The 23,517-nt window shown below is 37.3% G+C and overlaps 1 protein-coding gene across 1 annotated transcript in view; it reads right to left on the bottom strand.

The window, feature by feature from the left end:
* LOC126161379 (uncharacterized) overlaps positions 1–23,517 on the bottom strand; it is a 151,846-nt gene that overhangs the window by 44,507 nt on the left and 83,822 nt on the right. The window contains exons 5-7 of the mRNA XM_049917156.1: positions 18,148–18,235; positions 9,624–9,743; positions 7,366–7,490 (exon numbers count right to left, since the gene is read on the bottom strand). Coding sequence (XP_049773113.1) covers positions 7,366–7,490; positions 9,624–9,743; positions 18,148–18,235 — 333 coding nt within the window. The remainder of the gene's footprint in view (positions 1–7,365; positions 7,491–9,623; positions 9,744–18,147; positions 18,236–23,517) is intronic.

Raw genomic sequence — 23,517 nt, forward strand, 5'->3', positions numbered from 1 at the left:
ATTTGATTAGCTTGTGGAAGCGTTGGATATAATGCGGTAAGAGGACTGGGGCAACCATTACCAAGTGAAAGAACTCTACAAAGGAAACTCTGGCATTCAGTCCAGATATTTTGGAGGATTTTGTATCCACTCTTAAAGTGAAGGTAGACACCATGAATCCTTTAGAAAGACATTTTGCAAAAATGATGGATGAGATGAGTCTCACGCCAGGCCTAAATTACAACATTTCATTGAAATTCATAATTGGCCATCCAACACTTCATACGAAAAACATACTTGTCACGCCTTGGTATTTATGCTTGGTGGTCTAAGTGCATGATGAAAACACATAATTGGTTACCATTTCACCAGGAAATCAATTTCAGGTAAAGAACTAAAGTCTTTCCCGAGGCAATTAATTATGAAGTGTGAAGCGATTGGTCTGATGGTAGAAGTTATTGTATCAGATATGGGTGGACAAAATCAGGCACTGTGGCGTGAATGTGGTATTATTGCTGGCTGTTATAATGAAACAAAGAATTTCTGCCAACATCCATTTTCTCCAGAGCGGAAACTGTACTTCATGCCTGACGTAGCTCATATCTTGAAGAATGTGAGGATTCACCTAACTAATTACGACCACATTATCCTACCACAGCAAGTAGTTGCAGACAATAATTTGACGGGACCGGTAGTCTTGATTGAGCCTATCAAAAAACTGTACGAGTTTTACAAGGCAAAGAAATTAAATATTGCTTAGGATTTAAAAGATAATGTCATAAGGCCAGGACATTATGATAAAATGAAGATTGGTCCTGCTTATGCACTTTTAAATAGCAGTGTTACAGCAGTGTTACAGTATGCAATAGAGGAACATGTACTTGAAGATTCTGCCACATCAACAGCGTTTTTCATAGCCACAATTTTCTGTTGGTTTAAATTAATGACCTCAAGGAACAGGGAAACTATCATGAGTAGAGCCGTTGAGGACAAACACAATGATGTTGTACAGTTCCTTAAGAGTGTCATCTCGCAGTTTGAAAATTGGAAACAGGGGTATCTGGAAATCTGTACATTGTTGTTGTTGTTGTTGTTGTATTGTTGTGGTCTTCAGTCCTGAGACTGGTTTGATGCAGCTCTCCATGCTACTCTATCCTGTGCAAGCTTCTTCATCTCCCAGTACTTGCTACAACCTACATCCTTCTGAATCTGCTTAGTGTGTTCATCTCTTGGTCTCCCTCTACGATTTTTACCCTCCGTGCTAACCTCCAATGCTAAATTTGTGATCTCTTGATGCCTCAGAACATGTCCTACCAACCAGTCCCTTCTTCTTGTCAAGTTGTGCCACAAACTCCTCTTCTCACCAATTCTATTCAATACCTCCTCATTAGTAATGTGATCTACCCATCTAATCTTCAGCATTCTTCTTTAGCACCACATTATGAAAGCTCCTATTCTCTTCTTGTCCAAACTATTTATCGTCCATGTTTCACTTCCATACGTGGCTACACTCCATACAAATACTTTCAGAAACGACTTCCTGACACTTAAATCTATACTCTCTTTCTCTTCTTCAGAAACACTTTTCTTGCCATTGCCAGTCTACATTTTATATCCTCTCTACTTCAACCATCATCAGTTATTTTGCTCCCCAAATAGCAAAACTCCTTTACTACTTTAAGTGTCTCATTTCCTAATCTAATTCCCTCAGCATCACCTGACTTAATTTGACTACATTCCATTATCCTCATTTTTCTTTTGTTGATGTTCATCTTATATTCTCCTTTCAAGACACTGTCCATTCCGTTCAACTGCTCTTCCAACTCCTTTGCTGTCTCTGACAGAATTACAATGTCATCGGTGAACCTCAAACTTTTTGTTTCTTCTCCATGGATTTTAATACCTACTCCAAATTTTTCTTTTGTTTCCTTCACTGCTTGATCAATATACAGATTGGAGAGGTTACACCCCTGTCTCACTTCCAACCCAACCACTGCTTCCCTTTCATGTCCCTCGACTCTTGTTTCTTTTACTACTTGCTCAATATACAGATTGAATAACATTGGGGAGAGGCTACACCCTGTCTCACTTCCTTCCCAACTGCTGCTTCCCTTCCATGCCCCTCAACTCTTATAACTGCCATCTGGTTTCTGTACAAATTGTAAATAGCCTTTTACTCCCTGTATTTTACCTCTTGCCACCTTTATAATTTGAAAGAGAGTATTCCAGTCAACATTGTCAAAAGCTTTCTCTAAGTCTACAAATGCTAGAAACGTAGATTTGCCTTTCCTTAATCTATTTTCTAAGGTAAGTTGTAGTGTCAGTATTGCCTCACGTGTTCCAACGTTTCTTCGGAATCCAAACTGATCTTCCCCGAGGTTGGCTTCTACCAGTTTTTCCATTCATCTGTAAAGAATTTGTGTTAGTATTTTGCAGCTGTGGCTTATTAAACTGATAGTTCGGTAATTTTCACATCTGTCAACACCTGCTTTCTTTGGGATTGGAATTATTATATTCTTCTTGATGTCTGAGGGTATTTCACCTGTCTCATACATCTTGCTCACCAGATGGTAGAGTTTTGTCAGGACTGGCTCTCCCAAGGCTGTCAGTAGTTCCAATGGAATGTTGTCTCCTTCCAGGGCCTTTTTTCGACTCAGGTCTTTCAGTGCTCTGTCAAACTCTTCACGCAGTATCGTTTCTCCCATTTCATCTTCATCTACATCCTCTTCCATTTCCATAATATTGTCCTCAAGTACATCGCCCTTGTATAGACCCTCTATATACTCCTTCCACCTTTCTGCTTTTCCTTCTTTGCTTAGAACTGGGTTTCCATCTGAGCTCTTGATATTCATGAAAGTGGCTCTCTTTTCTACAAAGGTCTCTTTAATTTTCCTGTAGGCAGTATCTATCTTACTCCTAGTGAGATAAGCCTCTAAATCCTTACATTTGTCCTCTAGCCATCCCTGATTAGCCATTTTGCACTTCCTGTCGATCTCATTTTTGAGACGTTTGTATTCCTTTTTGCCTGCTTCATTTACTGCGTTTTTGTATTTTCTCCTTTCATCAATTAAATTCAGTATCTCTTCTGTTACCCGTGGATTTATATTAGCCCTTGTCTTTTTACCTACTCGATCCTCTGCTGCCTTCACTACTTCATCCCTCAGAGCTACCCATTCTTCTTCTACTGTATTTCTTTCCCCCTTTCCTGTCAATTGTTCTCTTATGCTCTTACTGAAACTCTGTACAACCTCTGGTTTAGTCAATTTATCCAGGTCCCATCAGCTTAAATTCCCACCTTTTTGCAGTTTCTCCAGTTTTAATCTACAGTTCATAACCAATAGGTTGTAGTCAGAGTCCACATCTGCACCTGGAAGTGTCTTACAATTTAAGACCTGGTTCCTAAATCTTTGTCTTACCATTATATAATCTATCTGATACCTTTTAGTATCTCCAGGGTTCTTCCATGTATACAACCTTCTTTCATGATTCTTGAAACATTGTTAGCAATGATTAAGTTATGCTCTGTGCAAAATTCTACCAGACGGCCTCCTTATTCATTTCTTATCCCCAATCCATATTCACCTACTATGTTACCTTCTCTCCCTTTTCCTACTCTCGAATTCTAGTCACCCATGACTATTAAATTTTCATCTCCCTTCACTACCTGAATAATTTCTTTTATCTCATCATACATGTCATCAATTTCTTCATCATCTGCAGAGCTAGTTGTCATATAAACTTGTACTACTGTAGTAGGCATGGGCTTCGTGTCTATCTTGGCCACAATAATGCATTCACTATGCTGTTTGTAGTAGCTTACCCGCACTCCTATTTTATTTTTTCTCCAGAATATTTTACCCAAGAGGACGCCATCATCATTTAACCATACAGTAAAGCTGTATGGCCTCGGGAAAAATTACGACTGTAGTTTTCCCTTGCTTTCAGCCGTTCGCAGTACCAACACAGCAAGGCCGTTTTGGTTAGTGTTACAAAGGCAGATCAGTCAATCATCCAGACTGTTGCCCCTGCAACTACTGAAAAGGCTGCTGCCCCTCTTCAGGAACCACACGTTTGTCTGGCCTCTCAACAGATACCCCTCCGTTGTGGTTGCACCTACGGTACGGCTATCTGTATCGCTGAGGCACGCAAGCCTCCCCACCAACGGCTTCCCTTTCATGTCCCTCGACTCTTATAACTGCCATCTGGTTTCTGTACAAATAGTAAATAGCCTTTCGCTCTCTGTATTTTACCCCTGCCACCTTCAGAATTTGAAAGAGAGTATTCCAGTCAACATTGTCAAAAGCTTTCTCTAAGTCTACAAATGCTAGAAATGTAGGTTTGCCTTTCCTTAATCTAGCTTCTAGGATAAGTTGTAGAGTCAGTATTGCATCAAGTGTTCCAATATTTCTACAGAATCCAAACTGATCTTCCCCGAGGTCAGCCTCTACCAGTTTTTCCATTTGTCTGTAAAGAATTCGCGTTAGTATTTTGCATCCATGACTTATTAAACTGATTGTTTGGTAATTTTCACATCTTTCAGCACCTGCTTCCTTTGGGATTGGAATTATTATATTCTTCTTGAAGTCTGAGGGTATTTCGCCTGTCTCATACATCCTGCTCACCAGATGGTAGAGTTTTGTTAGGACTGGCTCTCCCAAGGCCATCAGTAGTTCTAATGGAATGTTGTCTACTCCCGGGGCCTTGTTTCGGCTCAGGTCTTTCAGTGCTCTGTCAAACTCTTCACGCAGTATCGTTTGTCCCATTTCATCTTCATCTACATCCTCTTCCATTTCCATAATATTGTCCTCAAGTACATCACCCTTGTATAGACCCTCTATATACTCCTTCCACCTTTCGGCTTTCCCTTCTTTGCTTAGAACTGGGTTTCCATCTGACGTCTTGATACTCATACAAGTGGTTCTCTTTTCTCCAAAGGTCTCTTTAATTTTCCTGTAGGCAGTATCTATCTTACCCCTAGTGAGATAAGCCTCTACATCCTTACATTTGTCCTCTAGCCATCCCTGCTTAGCCATTTTGCACTTCCTGTTGATCTCATTTTTGAGACGTTTGTATTCCTTTTTGCCTGCTTCATTTACTGCATTTTTATATTTTCTCCTTTCATCAATTAAATTCAATATCTCTTCTGTTACCCAATGATTTCTACTAGCCCTCGTCTTTTTACCTACTTGATCCTCTGCTGCCTTCACTACTTTATCCCTCAGAGCTACACATTCTTCTTCTACTGTATTTCTTACCCCATTCCTATCAAATGTTCCCTTATGTTCTTACTGAAACTCTGTACAACCTCTGGTTTAGTCAGTTTATCCAGGGCCCATCTCTTTAAATTCCCACCTTTTTGCTGTTTCTTCAGTTTTAATCCACAGTTAACCAATAGGTTGTGGTCAGAGTCCACATCTGCCCCTGGAAATGTCTTACAATTTAAAACCTGGTTCCTAAATCTTTGTCTTACCATTATATAATCTATCTGAAACCTGTCAGTATCTCCAGGTTTCTTCCATGTATACAACCTTCTTTTACGATTCTTGAACCAAGTGTTAGCTATGATTAAGTTGTGCTCTGTGCAAAATTCTACCAGGCGGCTTCCTCTTTCATTTCTTAGCCCCAATCCATATTGACCTACTACACTTCCTTCTCTCCCTTTTCCTACTACCGAATTCCAGTCACCCATGACTGACCTACTACACTTCCTTCTCTCCCTTTTCCTACTACCGAATTCCAGTCACCCATGACTATTAAATTTTCGTCTCCCTTCACTATCTGAATAATTTCTTTTATTTCATCATACATTTCTTCAATTTCTTCATCATCTGCACAGCTAGTTGGCATATAAACTTGTACTACTGTAGTAGGCATGGGTTTTGTGTCTATCTTGGCCACAATAAGGCATTCACTATGCTGTTTGTAGTAGCTTACCCACACTACTATTTTTTTCATTCATTATTAAACCGACTCCTGCATTACCCCTATTTGATTTTGTATTTATAACCCTATATTCGCCTGACCAAAAGTCTTGTTCCTCCTGCCACTGAACTTCACCAATTCCAACTATATCTAACTTTAACCTATCCATTTCCCTTTTTAAATTTTCTAACCTACCTGCTCGATTAAGGGATCTGACATTCCACGCTCCGATCTGTAGAACGCCAGTTTTCTTTCTCCTGATAATGACGTCCTCCTGAGTAGTCCCCGCCCGGAGATCCGAATGGGGGCTATTTTACCTCTGGAATATTTTACCCAAGAGGACGCCATCATCATTTAACCATACAGTAAAGCTGCATGCCCTCGGGAAAAATTACGGTTGTAGTTTCCCCTTGCTTTCAGCCGTTCGCAGTACCAGCACAGCAAGGCCATTTTGGTTAGTGTTACAAGGCCAGATCAGTCAATCATGCAGACTGTTGCCCCTGCAACTATTGAAAAGGCTGCTGCCCCTCTTCAGGAACCACGTGTTTGTCTGGCCTCTCAACAGATACCCCTCCGTTGTGGTTGCACCTACGGTACGGCTATCTGTATCGCTGAGGCACGCAAGCCTCCCCACCAACGGTGAGGTCTATGGTTCTTGGAGGGAGGCATTTTTGTTTATTCTGATGGAATATTATGTATCATTTTTGTTCACAAGTCTTCCAAAGCTCCGTCAAACTGACATATCTGTTCAAAAGGAGTATTTGCAATGTAAATTCAGTCAAATGTGAAATCCACTCTTTATGCTGAATATGGATGAAACATGATGAATGAAGTTTTTTTTAAATTTTTTTCCTTTCCTTGCTCATTTGTCTTTTTAAATTCAGTTCATATGCTCAATTATATAGAGTGATACTAGATTTGTTCAATTACTTAATTACAATCTGTCTTGTAGCTACAAAACAGATATTTTGAATATTGCGTGTTTTCTAGTACAGTTCTTTTTGTTGGGTTCTAAATCACTCAGGCAGCAGAATTCTATACAGAGGAAATTTGTCACCTGATGAGTAGATACATATGGTAAATGATTAAATCTGAATGATGGTTATGCAGAGAAGTAATATGAAGGCATGGTTTTAAGATGTTTCTAATAAACTTATTTTAAGTATTCTAATATTTTACTTGTATTCTAATGGAATTTACTTTTTCAATGGCTCTCATGTTTTGCTGATAATTGCCTGTGATGTTTCAAAAGCAATAAAACAAAGTTATCAACCACTACTTTACTACAATAATGGTTCCAAACAGTTACAGTGAACACACACATATATTTAAACAAAAAATACAGGATCAAACAGACTGTATGTACTTCAAATAATGCTTCCCACATTATCATCATTTAATAAAAGTACTGTGGAAAACGGTGAAAGAATTGTCAATAAATTACATAACTGTAAGTTGTCTTACCTTATATACTGGCCTAATATCCTTCCAGTGATGCCAAGCTCCATCTTTAACTGTCTGTTAACTGCACACAGACTCCTTTGTATACATCTTATCTGCTTCTCTTCTCCAAGTATCCATGACTGCTCCTGATGCAGAAAGATGCATGCAATCAATATAGAAAGGACAGCCTTGTATTTGTTTTGGGATTACAGTTTTGTTGAATTTTTTAAGTGACATAATGTTTGTCATTGAGTGTACTATGAGTATTTATTGTAAACTGCACAGTTGCAGATTTGTCCTTATATCATTTTCTAGCAATTAAAGTGCTGAAAAAACAGCAGTTGTCAACACTAAAAAAATAAGTGAAAAGGTTGTGAGCCTGTATGCTGATTTGACCCATTTAGACTCACATCTGTTTACTTATTTTATTAATGTTTACAGCTCTGTGTTTTCAGCACTGTAATTGCTTCAAAATGACTTAGGGTTGAAATTTGCAGTTGTGGAAATTATAGTAAATAGTAGTATATGGTTACCATGGTATCACTTAAAAATATAAACAGTGTCTTAATGTGATAATTTTTTTTTTTAAACAAGAACAGGTCAGAGTGTTTGCATTACACGTAAACTGGGCTAGATTAACCATGTTGGGGCCCCCAGGCAATGCACATTTCAGGACTCCTTTACCCTTTTCAAACTCCCTAAAATATATTTTTTTCTACCACAATGCAATTTTATTCATAATTATGCTGTTATTTTACTACTTTATGAAGGTATACCATGACCATAGTCAATAAAAAATTGAAACAAGTGGAAGGAAAATATGCGTATTTTTTTTTTTTATTAACTCGTTTTGCAAAGTACAGTATGTTTAAATATTAATGCTTCTGAGTTTTTTTGGATACAAAATCATTTAAAGCACCTTTAAGGTTGACATTTTCCAATACATAATTTTCAGTCACTATTATCACCAGTGAATTTAAACAATTCTGAGACACTGATGAACGAAGACCGATTTTGATTAGTTTCAATTTCAAAAAGTTATGTTCACCTGTGCCATATGTAATCATCAGACTTCTGTAAATTGGCAATGCTATCATTACATTCAGGAAATATGATTGTGCCATCGTACCAAAAATCAGTTTATATGATTCCTTGGCAGGAGTAGTTTTATCTTTTCTGTCCTCTATTTGTAAGACGAAGTACTTGAAATGCACCATCTCATCTATAAACACAGTGGCAGTATGATCAGAATAATGTTCCCTTGTCTTTGTTCAAGCCGTATCATTGGACTTTATCGAGAAATCTGTCAGAAATCCAATTAATTTCCTGCTAATCGTCCAGTAGTTGCGACAATTCTGTACATAGAATGTCTGGTACAGGCTGCCCTTACTTTGCCTGTGACCCTATGCCACAGTAAAACTTGCTCTGCCACACCTGCTGATGTGGAGCCCACAGATTTTGACCTTGCCTCCTCCTCCTCCTCCTCACCTTCTGCCTGTGCCCCCCCCCCCCTCCCCACATTCAGGATCTTATTCAAAGACTTAAAGCTACCATTTTTACTATTCGAACGGTATCTGAAGTAAGTGTTCGTTTGACACAAAAATTAGTCTACTTTTCTTATTTTCATTCACTTATGTCATATGGTATTACATTTTGGGGTAACTCTTCCGTTTGTGAAACGATGTTTTTGGCTCAGAAATGGGTGATTCGGGCAATAAGTGGTGTAAGTTAGCGAACCTCTTGTCGACCTCTGTTCATGAGTCTGGGTATTTTGACATTGGCCTCTCAATATTTATATGGTCCTTACTGTCAATCCTTGTTAACAATATCAGCTTATTCCCAAGAATAAGCACATTTCACTCAGTTAATACTCGGCAGAAATCAAACGGACTTCTTTAACTCTTGTGCAGAAAGGTGTACAGTATACTGCTGCATCCATTTTCAATAAGGTACCTCAAGAATTCGAAAGTCTTGGCAGTAATCCACACACTTTCAAATCGAATCTGAAGAGTTTTCTCATGGGTTACTCCTTCTGTTCTGTTGAGGAGTTCCTTTAAAAATTAAGCTTGAATGAAACTTAATTAAATATTTACTATCCAGTATATCTGCTATATAAGAGAGACACATACTGTACAACAATTTATATAGATATGTGTTAATAATATGTTATAATTATTTATTGAGTTTTATTAAGATGTATGCAATCATGTTTAATTATGATAAGTATACCTGATTATCTCAGCCAATTCCTAATATTTAATATGAAATGCTAGGGTTACCTGTGGTAGAGTAGATGAATCAGGAATAACTGGCACAGGCACCATTGTTTCTCTTTTATTTCGAGCAGAAGTAACAATTCCCAGAGTTGGGGGATCCTTAATCAGTGTAAATATACCACCCTGAGAACAAAAAATGTAAACAGTGAGTAATATTTCCAAATTTCTCAAGGAAAAAATCAAGAGTGATGAACAGAGAACACTGAACTGAAGTAATTTATAGCCCACAAGACTGTTACCGTCATCCTCTACCTTAAGTAATGTGGCAATCCTGACAACAGGTAAAGGCAGAGTAAGGAAGAGAGAGAGAGAGAGAGAGAGAGAGAGAGAGAGAGAGAGAGATAGAGAGAGAGAGCAATGTAGCTGTTTTAGTAAGTGAAAACCCAACTTTAAGGTGTACAAGATATTACATTGTGTGAATGTATACGTTTTTACCATAAGCTTCAGTACGGTGACTAGATGACCCATATTTTACAGGATCATCCATTATGTAGCTTAAGTGCCCTATTGTCCTGACAAAATGTCTACGGGATGTACAGGGTGATAATAATTAAACTTTCAAATCACTGTAAAAATAACACCACTGGTCACAAAGATGTCAAATCGCAACAGAATATTATTGGAGAAGGGGGAAAACGTATGGCAGAAGAAAACGAATAGTGTTAAAATTGATCAATAGATGGCGCTGTATGCATCAAAATATGTAAATGAAAACACCTGCCATGTGCACGACTCATTGAAGTTGGTATAAAGATGCTGGGGACACAGCTCTTCCTCCTTTCACGTCTGCAATGTTCGCCATGGCTGTCTCCATGCAGTATCACACACTGCTTGTAAAGCTGCATCACAAGAATGATGACGTGCGCACAACACTCTGCAGAAGTTCCAGACACTGAAGGGTTTGAAGGATGGCTTTGGTCTGATGACTGCCTTGGGTCTGGAGGAAACGATTCGGAAATTCAAAAAGATGGTTTTTTTTGGTGTGCAACCTGGTAGAGGGAGGAAACAAATTGATTTGATGTTAATGGAAGCAGTGGCACAGCAATGCAGGAGGAGACAAATGCTGGTGGGCAAACATGTAGTGCACAGAGAATTGCCCGAACATTGGACATACCCATGAGCACGGTGCGTAAAATCCTATGAAACATCCTTCTTTGCTATCCATTCAAAATTACCCATGTGCACGAGTTGCTTCCTGTTGACCTGCCAGCAAGAGAGACCTTTGCTTTAGAATTTCTTGCTTGCATGGAAGTGGACAATGATTGGCCATGGAAGATTTTGTGGACAGACGAAGCCCACTTCTATCTGACAGGATATGTCAATACACAGAGCTGTCAAATATGGGCAATGGAAAATCCACATGCAAATCAACCAGTACCACTTCATCCTAAAAAGGACACTGTGTGGTGTGGGCTTATGGCATCATTTAACATAGGGCCACATTTTTTCGAAGAGACAGGTGCTTCTGGTCCTGTTACCTATACCATCACTGGTAAGCGCTACAAGCGTCTTTTGCGCAACCATGTCATTCCAGCTCTCCAACACCATGGATGTGTGGATGGGACCATTTTTATGCAAGTTGGCACACCTCCACACATTGCAAATCCATTTAAGCAGCTGCTGAAACACCATTTCGAAACTGCTAGAATTATCAGCCACCATTTCACTACAGCCTGGCCATCCCGATCACCTTATCTTAATCCGTGTGACTTCTCATTGTGGGGGTACCTGAAAGATGTTGTGTTCAGTGTTCTGATTGCAAACTTAGCTGCATTGAAGGCATACTTTGCGCAAAACATTCTGAATGTGACCCCAGATACACTTTGATCAGTTGTGGAACATGCTGTTTCTCAATTTCAAATTGTTGCAGAAAATGGTGGGCAGCATATTGAACATGTTTTGCGTCAGTCACATGGAAATTAGTTATCCGATTTGACTTTGACTGATGCTTTTTATGCAGTTTTTGGCATCAGGCCAATTAAAAATCAATGTCATTGATGTCTTTTATGTGGGTTTTGGCCTCAGGGCAGTTAAAAACCGATGTGATTGATGCTTTTTATGCTGTTTTTGGCCTCAGGACAATTAAAAACCAATGTGGGTAATGCTTTTTATGCGATTTTTGGCCTCAGGACAATTAAAAACTGATTTTTCCCATCTGATGTGATATGACCTTGTGATGGTGGATAGGCTTACGTAAATAACAGTATCACACCTGTACACCCATGCACACTGAGTTGTACAGTTAGTTTAACGGCAAACGTACACATTAGGCATTATTGTATGATTCATTTGTCATTTGTGGTTGGCCACTATTAAATTATGATGCTTACAGAGCCATCTATTGCTACATTTTGTAACTATATATTTTTCTTATGCCACACATCTCTGATAATATGCTGTTGCAATTTGGCCACATTCTGACCAGGGGTGTTATTTCTACAGCAGTTTGAAGGTTTAACTTTAATTATAATCACCCTGTACATATTCCTGTATTTCATTAACAGTCCTCTATATTTTGAAATAGTGTGTTTTTAAGTTATATGCAGCATAACCAAAGTAAGAGCAAATGTGATTATACCCAAAGGATAAAGAAAATACAATGTTTGATTAAACCAAACTGAACAAAATCTATATGCTGCAAGAATTTGCAGCTAATTACTGTGTTTGTGTTAACTCTATCTTGTGTGAATGCTACTGCAGAAAAAGTGTTCTCTATCACACTATTTATGAAATAAAAAGAAGAGGTCTACTGCTGAAGCCATTATGTAAATAGTTGTAACTAAGATTAAACAATGGAAAAGCCAGAATGTAATAATGACAATATTATGAAAAGGATATATATATATATATATATATATATATATATATATATATATATATATATATATATATATATATATATATATATATATATATATATATATATATATATATATAAAGAAAGATGATGTAACTTACCAAACGAAAGCACTGGCATGTTGATAGACACACAAACATACACACAAAATTGAAGCTTTCGCAACCAATGGTTGCTTCATCAGGAAAGAGGGAAGGAGAGGGAAAGATGTGGGTTTTAAGGGAGACGGTAAGGAGTCATTCCAATCCTGGGAGCGGAAAGACTTACCTTAGGGGGGAAAAAAGGACAGGTATACACTTGCACACATACACACACACACACATATCCATCCGCATGTACACAGACACAAGCAGACATTTGTAAAGGCAAAGAGTTTGGGCAGAGATGTCAGTCGAGGCAGAAGTACAGAGGCAAAGATGTTGTTGAATGACAGGTGAGGTATGAGCGGCGGCACCTTGAAATTAGCGGAGGTTGAGGCCTGGTGGGTAATGAGAAGAGAGGATATACTGAAGGGCAAGTTCCCAACTCCGGAGTTCTGACAGGTTGGTGTTAGTGGGAAGTATCCAGATAACCCGGACGGTGTAACACTGTGCCAAGATTTGCTGGCCATGCACCAAGGCATGTTTGGCCACAGGGTGATCCTCATTACCAACAAACACTGTCTGCCTGTGTCCATTCACGTGAATGGACAGTTTGTTGCTGGTCATTCCCACATAGAAAGCTTCACAGTGTAGGCAGGTCAGTTGGCAAATCACGTGGGTGCTTTCACACGTGGCTCTGCCTTTGATCGTGTACACCTTCCGGGTTACAGGACTGGATTAGGTGGTGGTGGGAGGGTGCATGGGACAGATTTTACACCGGGGGCAGTTACAAGGGTAGGAGCCAGAGGGTAGGGAAGGTGGGTTGGGGATTTCATAGGGATGAACCAAGAGGTTACGAAGGTTAGGTGGACGGCAGAAAGACACTCTTGGTGTCCACCGTCCGTCGTCCACCTAAGCAGTAGTGAAGGGACCGTTTGATATGGAATGGGTGGCAGCTGTCATAATGGAGGTACTGTTGCTTGTTAGTGGGTTTGATGTGGATGGATGTGTGAAGCTGGCCATTGGACAGATGGAGGTCAACATTGAGGAAAGTGGCATGGGATTTGGAGTAGGACCAGGTGAATCTGATGGAACCAAAGGAGTTGAGGCTGGAGAGGAAATTCTGGAGTTCTTCTTCACTGTGAATCCAGATCATGAAGATGTCATCAATAAATCTATACCAGACTTCGGGTTGGCAGGCTTGGGTAACCAAGAAGGCTTCCTCTAAGTGACTCATAAATAGGTTGGTGTACGAGGGGGCCATCCTGGTACCCATGGCTGTTCCCTTTAATTGTTAGTATGTCTTGCTTTCAAAAGTGAAGAAGTTGTGGGTTAGGATGAAGCTAGCTAAGGTAATGAGGAAAGAGGTTTTAGGTAGGGTAGCAGGTGATTAGCGTGAAAGGAAGTGCTCCATCGCAGTGAGGCCCTGGACGTGTGGGATATTTGTGTATAAGGAAGTGGCATCAATAGTTACAAGGATGGTTTCTAGTGGTAACAGATTGGGTAAGGATTCCAGGCATTTGAGAAAGTGGTTGGTGTCTTTGATGTCTTTAATTACATACAGGCTATGAACTGTTGGTGTTTTAAATTCTTTAAACAAATTTCTGCAGGACTGTCTGGCACATTTCTTTCCCACAATTCTAAGTGCCTTCTTTAGTGGAATAACTACACTTTTCATATTACCTGTACTGCTTGATCTCCATACCTCTATCCTGTAGCTTAGATGGGATTCAAATAGTGCAATATATATTTATCTCAGGGTGGTAATGTCACAAAGAGGTGTCAGTTTTCTTAGGGCATATATGGTAGTAGATGGCTTTTTGCAAATATCATTTACATGATCAGAACAGTTTAATTCTGCATCAAGTGTCAGACCAAGAAATTTGGTCGAGTATTCTTTTTTAATGTATTCATCACCAATTAAAATTTGGTTTCCATGAGTTTTTTGCCTCCCAAGATCAAATTCAATATAGACAGATTTATTTGCTTTTAATTTTAGATTGTTTTCATTAAAATACTGCAGAATTATGCATGCTGCAGTATTGAATTCCACTTCGAGCTGCGAATAGCTTGAATTGTGGCATATTAACCTGGTATCATTTGCATATAAGATAACTGTAGTGGGGTTTGTTATAGACTGCATCCTATATCATTTTTATAATGATGTGATACAATGATGCTAAATAAATAAATAAATTAACATAAATAATAAAAAGAAGTGTTCTGAATATTGACCCCTGTGGAAAACCAAAATTAATGTTAGTGGTGTTTGATTTGTATACTACCTCTGTTGTGCTAATAGACACAAATTGCTTCCTATTTGTCAAGTAGGGTCTAATCAGATTATGGGCTGTGCCTTGAATGCCATAGTTCCACAGTTTGTTCAGCAATATGATCATATCAACACAGTCAAAAGCTTTTTGTAAGTCTAGAAAGATGCCACATACATGTTCTTTATTATCTATTGCTTGAGTGACATCTTTGATTACGTTGGACACTGCTGTAATGGTGGATGACCACTTCAAAAACCCATACTGCCCCTTAGAAATCATTTTTTTGCATACCAGAAAGTTCCAGATTCATATATATATTACTTTCTCAAAGATTTAAGATATTATTGGAAGAACAGATATGAGTTGAAAGTTTTCTACTAGATTTCTTTTTCCTTTTTTAAAAATAGGCACAATTGGAGCAATTTTCAACTTATGTGGAAATAGATCATCTTCCATATGAAAGTTGATAATTGCTGATAAAGATGATGCAGTTTTATGAATACATTCCTTAAGAGTGTCCAGACTTAGACCACCATATCCTGCTGAATGAGAATTCTTCAAGCCACTAACAATTTTAATTATTTCTTCTCCATTTGTTGCTGTCAAAAATATACTATCCTGACACTGGTGTTCTTCTGAATTTGTATTTGTGATTTTTAAGCTGATTGTTTATGCTGGAGCCAACAGAGGCAAAGTTATTGTTAAATAGATCTGCTACCTTATTCTGATCAGTTTCTATTGTGTCATTTATCAGCAAATGATTTTCAGTTGTATGTTTCCCAGAATTTCTCTATTTACTAGTTACCATGATGTTTTGGAAATATTATATGAGTTTTGAATGAGACTTTCGAAATGTTTCTGTTTTTCAGAAATTATGAGGTCCGTGTAGTATTTCTTGTACTTTTTGAACTCTTCTTTTAATTTTTGTTGCTCAAGTCAGTTAACATAACATTATCATACCATCTTAGTTTTTCTGCAGCCTCAGTGACTGAACTGAATATTGAGTTTTGGGTTACAGCTTATGACTGAATTCTCTTTTTTATTAGTGGGCAGGCTTGGTTGAGAATGTAGTATAGTTCACTTGAGAATTTGCCATAACTATAATGTGTCATTAGAATACTGTTCCAATCCACATTCCTTTCATGTTATTCGAATGAGTTATGTTTGGGTCTGTATTCATCATAATGTATCTGTAGCAACTGTGTGTAGGAACATTTTTAATGTTCATACCTAGTTCTACTGTGTGGTGGTCTGACAAAGCATTTATAATAACACAAGCTGAGCATACATATGTAAAGTAATGTAGAAGTAATTACCATAGTTGTCAGTTTGAGTAGGTTAGTGCTAGCCATAATGTGAAGTTAGTGTATTTTACAGAAATAGTGGTTGCTTCTGCCTGTTAATGTATAACATGACTCATTTCACATCCCATGAGGCCCTCCTTCATGGTGGGACTGATGGGGACACAATATGTGAATGAAAGAATTTTGTCTACCAAACTTGAATACAGTTCAGTATAAAATGTAATTTCAAATTTTTTAAGTGACCATCCACATCAGCTACTGTTTTCTACACATTAAAAAACATTCAACTGCTCTGATATTTGAATAGCTATTATGTTAACTTCATTGCCCAACTTAATTTTGGGGATAAGGCTGCCAGTTGCAATAAGAAGCTCAGATTTGATAGCAGTCCATATGGCCTCAGATTTCTTGTTGTGTTTTGGGAAGGCATCTTCATTTGTAATAACTGTTACTGGCCACAGCACTCTTTAAAAACCTGCAGCATTTGTATACCTAGTAAAATTGGGATGTATATTATATTTTAGTTTATTGTGTCATTGTCTTTTCTTTGCTCTGGATGCATTCATGTGGTAATCCAATTCAGTTATTCCTCCTCTTTTTATGGCATACTCATTCAAAAGAATCAAAAAATTATCTGGAAACCTGATAAATGGTTTTGAAAATGACATTGTATTGTGCACATATAATTACCATGAGTAAGTTAGGTGATTAGCAAAATTTTTTACATTAGAAAGAAAAGAATAGTAAAAAATGAAATTACAATCTGACAGAGCTAGCAGCAGACAGACAAAAACATACAAAAGTTGACAAATGCACTAACTTCCATAGTTATGGAGTTTCTTTGTCTGCCTAAAGAGAGAGAATATAATTGGAGGAAATGGAAATGTACCAGATTCAACTAGGAAAGCAATCCAGAATTATGGATAAAAAAAAAAAAAAAAAAGGTGAAAAGGAAAAACCAAATCAACAGATATCAACTGACATGTGAGAGATAAAGTATACCCATATTAGTAAAGAAATTCTAAACAAAACAGAACTGGTCAGATACAGAAAGAAAACAAGGTGGAATAATAGAGGGGGAGAACAACAGTAACCATAAAATATAGACAAGCGATGGAAAGGAAAAAAAGTTATATATATTAATGTGGTGGTAGTAATGAAATTAAAATAAGGAATATGTCAAAGGGAAAGGAAGATATAAATCAGCAAGAGAGATTAATGAAAGTTGGTACATGGTTGCAAAGCAAATTCCCATCTATAGGGTTCTGAGTCACTGATGGTACAATCAGAACAAATTTCACTGTGAAGTAGACATCATCAGCATGTCTATGGTGTTATGGGTTATTACAATGAAATGACAACCCTTAACTGCTTACAGGCATTGACATACGTCAACGGGGACAGATGAAAATGTGTGCCCCGACCGGGACTCGAACCCGGGATCTCCTGCTTACAGACGCTCGATCCATCTGAGCCACCGAGGACGCAGAGGATAGTGCGACTGCAGGGACTTATCTCTGGCATGCCTCCTGTGACAATCACATTCTCATCGTATTGTTCTGCACTACATTCATAGTGCCCCCGCCCATTATACTCATTACTTGCCGATTCCCGTGAGAGTTCGGGCACTGTTTGTGCATCCGCACAGAAGAAGAAGATGGTCAAGTGGCCAGTGAGCCTTAACTATATATATGTCCGAAAGAACAGATACCATCTTAGTATATATATATAGTTGTGGGTTATGTTTTGAGATGAGGTATTATGGGTTACCAGTGCAGAATACATTCTGTATTCTTAATGGAGGCTTTTGAACATTACATCGACATAAAAAACTGCAAGCAATGTCAAACATCATTTAAGACATAATATGAATGTGTATCACCCCCTTTCCTTCTTCCATCATACCTCTAATCTCTAAATTTTATTAACATACTGTTTGATAATTAACTGAAGATGTATACTTTTTTCTTTTCTATCAGTTCAATATAATTATGTTGAGAGAACTGTAAATACCTGTAAAATGCTTAAAACAGCCATATAGGCCAGAAATGCCATTGCGACATCCTTAGCTGTGATATGCTTTTCGTGACCCTCTTCTAGCCTGAAATGAAATTAGAACACTGAGAAATTTTTTCTTTGGTTTACAATATTTCATCTTTATAATCAAAACACAATTAACAATTTAAAGCTACTAAATTTTATTTCCATGAGATGGGAGTAACAAGAAAATTGGTATTAAATGCATAGATGAGTATATTAGTGGGTGCTGAATACTGTCAGCCTTATCCTTGTAAAAATGAATCACTTCAAAAGTTTCCCCTAATATTTGAAGACCAATTATTATTTTTAAAAATTATATCTAGACTCTAATGTATCTAGGACCTGTTATTTAAAGTAAATTTGTATTCAATTCAAAGGTTGGTTTGAACACAGTTGTCTGTTACTAGGCTTGGTCCTATTAGAGACTGTTTCATTTTCCTTCCTCTGGCATTTGAGCTGACTTACCCAGACAATATAGCAGATCTGCATATTTCAGATTAATCAAAGAAGTGATAAGTGACAGAAAAATCATAGGACCAACTGCGTATTAAAACTGAGGCTTTTGGCACAGAGCCATTGAAACACAATGCCTATTATAAATCAACAAATAAATGAAAATCAAAATACAAAAGACAATTATCAAATTATGGTCTGCGTAGTTCAATATAACTAAATGAACAATATATAAAAGCTTTTTGTTGATGAAAAATGCAGTAGATAATATTTAGAAGTGAAAAGTCTTGTTTTTATAAGCTTTGTTGCTAAAGAGGTAAATGCAAAAAATGTGCTAACTAATATCTATGCTTTCCCCTTATGAGGAATGCAATCATAATTAAAATCAGAATACTGACAGTGATGAGGAATGTTCTTACTTAGGTTGAAAAATACCTCCTATGATTTCTGTGTTCATTAGCACATTATGATATAATGTATAACCTTTCTCTTTATGACAAGCCACAGTGCCCTATAGGTACACGTAGAAGTCTTTGTGTTTTCGAAGAGACAGCATCAGTTCTTTTCTGTCAATGTTAAGGTGGCCTTGGTTATTTATTTATTTTAGTCTCAAGAATCGCGCATTGTACAATGTACAAAACATATAGAACAAGTCATGTACATACAAATACAAAAATGCAGCAGAGAAACATTATAAGGTACAATAGTAAGCCATAATAACAAAATTGTGTACAGCAGTTCAATAGGAACTGTGTAACTGTTTCAGCCTTATACACTACAATTCTGTAATACTGTAACATTTGAAGTAATAAGAGTTATAATGCAGTACTAACAATAAGAATGATTAAGATTAAAGTGGATTTAATGCAAACTGATCTTTAGACATTCATCAACTGAATGAGAAGTGTTTGTAAGTAAAATGTTCTTAAATTTGTTCAAAAATGTATCCATTATGATGAGTAAAATCAGTGTTTTTATTTCTTGTCTTTTTTCCTCTAGTTATATTTGTTGATATTTAACAGAATTTTCTCATTTCTTCTGGCTTTATTTCACTTTCAATTTTAATTTTCAGTCTCAACATAACATTATTTAGGTGTGCAGCAATACAGCTTTTATATATATTTAGTGCCTTAATTTCCTAACCATACGTAGGATTTAATCATGTGAGGAGGATGTAATTTCAGAGAATTGGGCCAAAAAGGTGCTATTCACAATCATATTAATAATATAAAATGATTTACTTTGCTTATAGTAATGAAATAGTGTACCAATGTGTATCTGCCTTAAAAATGTGTTTAATGGATAACTATCAATTGTTTGAGATACAATAAGTTTTGTGTACTTTTATCAGATTTAGTTTTTGGGTCATCACACATCTTCAAACTCACCTAATCTGGTATATAAAAAATGGCAATTTTAAAATCTTGCCCCCTATTTGATGAATTTCAGTGGACACTCATGATGCTTCTCTTCGATTTTTGAAGTTTTGCTTGGGGACTCAGTGGTTATCTCACATATAACAGTCTTCTCCTATTGTTCTAGCTACCCCACTGAGCCATTTACTCTTGGGTCTCATCTTTCCAACAAAGTTTTTCTGTACACTCTCTCACAGTTGGCCTTATTTCTGTGCATTTGCCATTAATTTTCTTGCCTCTTCCCATTTTTATCTTGTGCAGACCTATTTCTGATATTGACACTTAATTTCTGATACATACAACACATAAGAAGAATGTCATGTATGTTAGATAGTTCTACATCTACATCTACAGTTGCACTCTTACTCTGCAAACTGCTGAGAAGTGCACGACAGAAGGTATGTCCCATTGTAGTAATTATTAGGGTTTTTTCCCATTCCATCTATGTATGGATCATTGGAAGAATGATTGTTTGAATGCCTGTGTGTGTGATGTAGTTATTCTAATCTTGTCTTCACAATCCGTACGTGAGTGATATGTAAGGTGTTGTAGTATATTCGTAGAGTCATCATTTAAGCCCATTCTTGAAACTTTGTTAATAGACCTTCTCAGGATAGTTTAGTCTATCTTCAAGAGTCTGGCAGTTCAGTTTCTACAGGATCACTGTTACATGATCCCAGGGGTCGAACAAACCTATAACCATTCATGCTGACCATCTCTGTATACATTCAATATCCCCTGTTAGTCCTATTTGATATGGATCCCACACACTTGAGCAATATCCCAGACTGAGTCACACAAATTATTTATAAACAGTATCCTTTCTATACTGACTGCTCTTCCCCAGTATTCTACCAATAAATTGAAGTCTACCACCTGTTTTACCCACAACAGAACCTATGTGATCATTCCATTTCATAGCCCTACAAAGTATTTGTATATTCCTACAGGTATCTGTAAGAGGTGGCCAATTCCAACTGTGACTCACTGACATTATAGTCATAGGAGACTACCTTTTTTCATTTGATTCAAAGAGCAAAATGCTGATTTGGGTCACTTCCTAATTACTGTAAACTAAAACTGGGGACACACTACAGAAGCTTAAAAAACACTATGGATGGTGTTGTTATTAACGCAAAGAAGGATACAGATGCATGGATACTTATCTTTTTCCCCTGGTAAGAATCAAAATAGGTGGATGAATTTCTGGGATGATGAGTTGGACACCAAATTATCCAGATTTGAAGGAAATGTTCGAATTATGTAACTCATATTCTAGATTTAGCCAACAAACTTCAGAGCATGGGCGAACTAGTTAATGGTGGACTAACTGCAGTCATTAAGCTGATAGGCTTACCAAAAGTATGCCTGCCTTACTGGATGCATTTAGAGCCCAGGATGATGGATGAAAATTTAACATCAGAAAACATCAAAGAAAAGTCGCTAAATGGAAGTTGGGCAAAGGTGGTGGTGATAGTGCTATATTCATAGAACATTGTAAGAAATCACAGTAGGATTTTGCAAAGACAAACAATAAAAGAAAAAAAAGTTTCAGTTTCTGGAAATGTTATCATTGTAAATATGACTGTTTCAAGAGGCAAGAACCGTCAAAGAAATATGCCAAGGGAGCAGACAAGTCATTATTTTGTGCACTTGATATGTCAGATTTCGACCACAATGAATAGATCATGAATTCTCATGCATCACCATACATGGGTTTTAGAAAATTGTGGCTTCAAGATTTTGTCAGAAAATTGCAAACAGAAAATTGTGAATTGTGCTAGTAATGTTGCCTTAGTAAGTGAAGGGAAAGGCAATGTTATTGTCAGTTCATCAGCTGTATCTTCAGACAGAAATGTTGTCAAAAATAGACTACACACACACACACAAACACACACACACACACACACACACACACACACACACACACACACACAAAAAAAACCACACACACACACACACACACTCACATGACTCAGTCATATGTGTGTGTGTGTCATCTATGTTTTGACAAAGGCCTTGTTGGTGAAAAGCTTATATTGTGACAGACTTTTGGTTGTGCCTATCTGCGATTCAGGTCTCCACTATAGGGTGAGTAGCAGCTTTCCTTTTGATATAGATGGATGTAAGATGTTCAAGCTACTTTGTTCTGGAACAGAGTCAAATAGCATTTATAAACAAAGAAATGCTGAACTTGTGTCAGCTGAGTTTGCTCTAGTTGTTAGAAAAATTAGTGATTTGATCATGTTAGTGCTGGCATTGGACTTAAGTTATGTTTATGAGATAGAGGCATAATGCTGAAGTGTTGTGATTCTTAATCTCTGTACATGTTTAAATAATATGTGCTTGGTAAGATGTTTAAACTTGCATTTCATAAGTCTGGAGAACAATGTGCCTTGAGGTGATTGGCTTGGTGTATATGGATTTATGTGGCCCCAAGGAGAGGATGTCACTAAGTATGATTACGTGATCTTTTTTGTAGATGCAAAAAGGCAAACACATAAAGTACATGAAATACATTCTTTTTTTTAAGAAACCACTATGAGCTACAAAATTTACAAATTTATTATCTAAGACTCTTGAATGGGACTTTTGTGGTGAAGATTATTCATTGATAGAGGTATCATTCATTTTAGAGTGGAATGCAAAGAACATATAATTATTATGATATGATACATATTTAAATGTGTGTAATAATAGCTAATGATGGGAAATTTGGGCTTCTCCCAGAAAAAAAATTTGGCAAAAAAGTTTTTATGTTGTAGATATTTTATTTGTGGAAAAATAGAAGAAATTTAAAATCTCATGGCACATCTGACATGTATTTGTGACATACCATGTGTCATGATGTGGCAGTTGTAAAATGCTGTACTAGAGAATAATTATTCCAGAAAGATATTCCATTATTTTCTCAGTAGTAGAGATCAAACATTTGATTTTTTCTGTGAGTTTAAAACAATCAATGGTGTTAAAGCAGACAGTGGCAGTGAATATGTATACTATAAGTTTGATTAATTTCTCTGAGAGAATGTGATTGAGCATTTGATTATTGTTGCAGTGGAAAGGACTAACAGATCAATTTGTGAGATGGCATAGTGTATGTTGTTTGATTCTGGCCTGCCTAAACAATATTGAGCAGAGGCATGCAATGCTGCTGTTTACATGAAGAACTACATTCCTCACGGAGTGCTTAATGATAAGACTCCGCAGATGTGGAAGGGTAAAGTATCTTCTTTGAACCATTTAAAAGTGTTGGGTTACCAAGCTCTTTTTCATATACTAGATCAGGATAGACCAAAGTGGGATGCCAAGGCTAAGGAATTTGTTTTTGTAGACTACAAGGAAATGATGAAATGTTACAGACTAAGTGATACACAGAATTCTAACAAAATTGAGAAAGATGGGAATTTTGTTTTCTGGAGGATGAGTGGAATGCAGGAGTGGCAGTACCAGGGCACCAGATGCAAATGAAGAC

The sequence above is a fragment of the Schistocerca cancellata genome, chromosome 2 (assembly GCF_023864275.1).
Source record: "Schistocerca cancellata isolate TAMUIC-IGC-003103 chromosome 2, iqSchCanc2.1, whole genome shotgun sequence".
Lineage (NCBI taxonomy): Eukaryota > Metazoa > Arthropoda > Insecta > Orthoptera > Acrididae > Schistocerca > Schistocerca cancellata.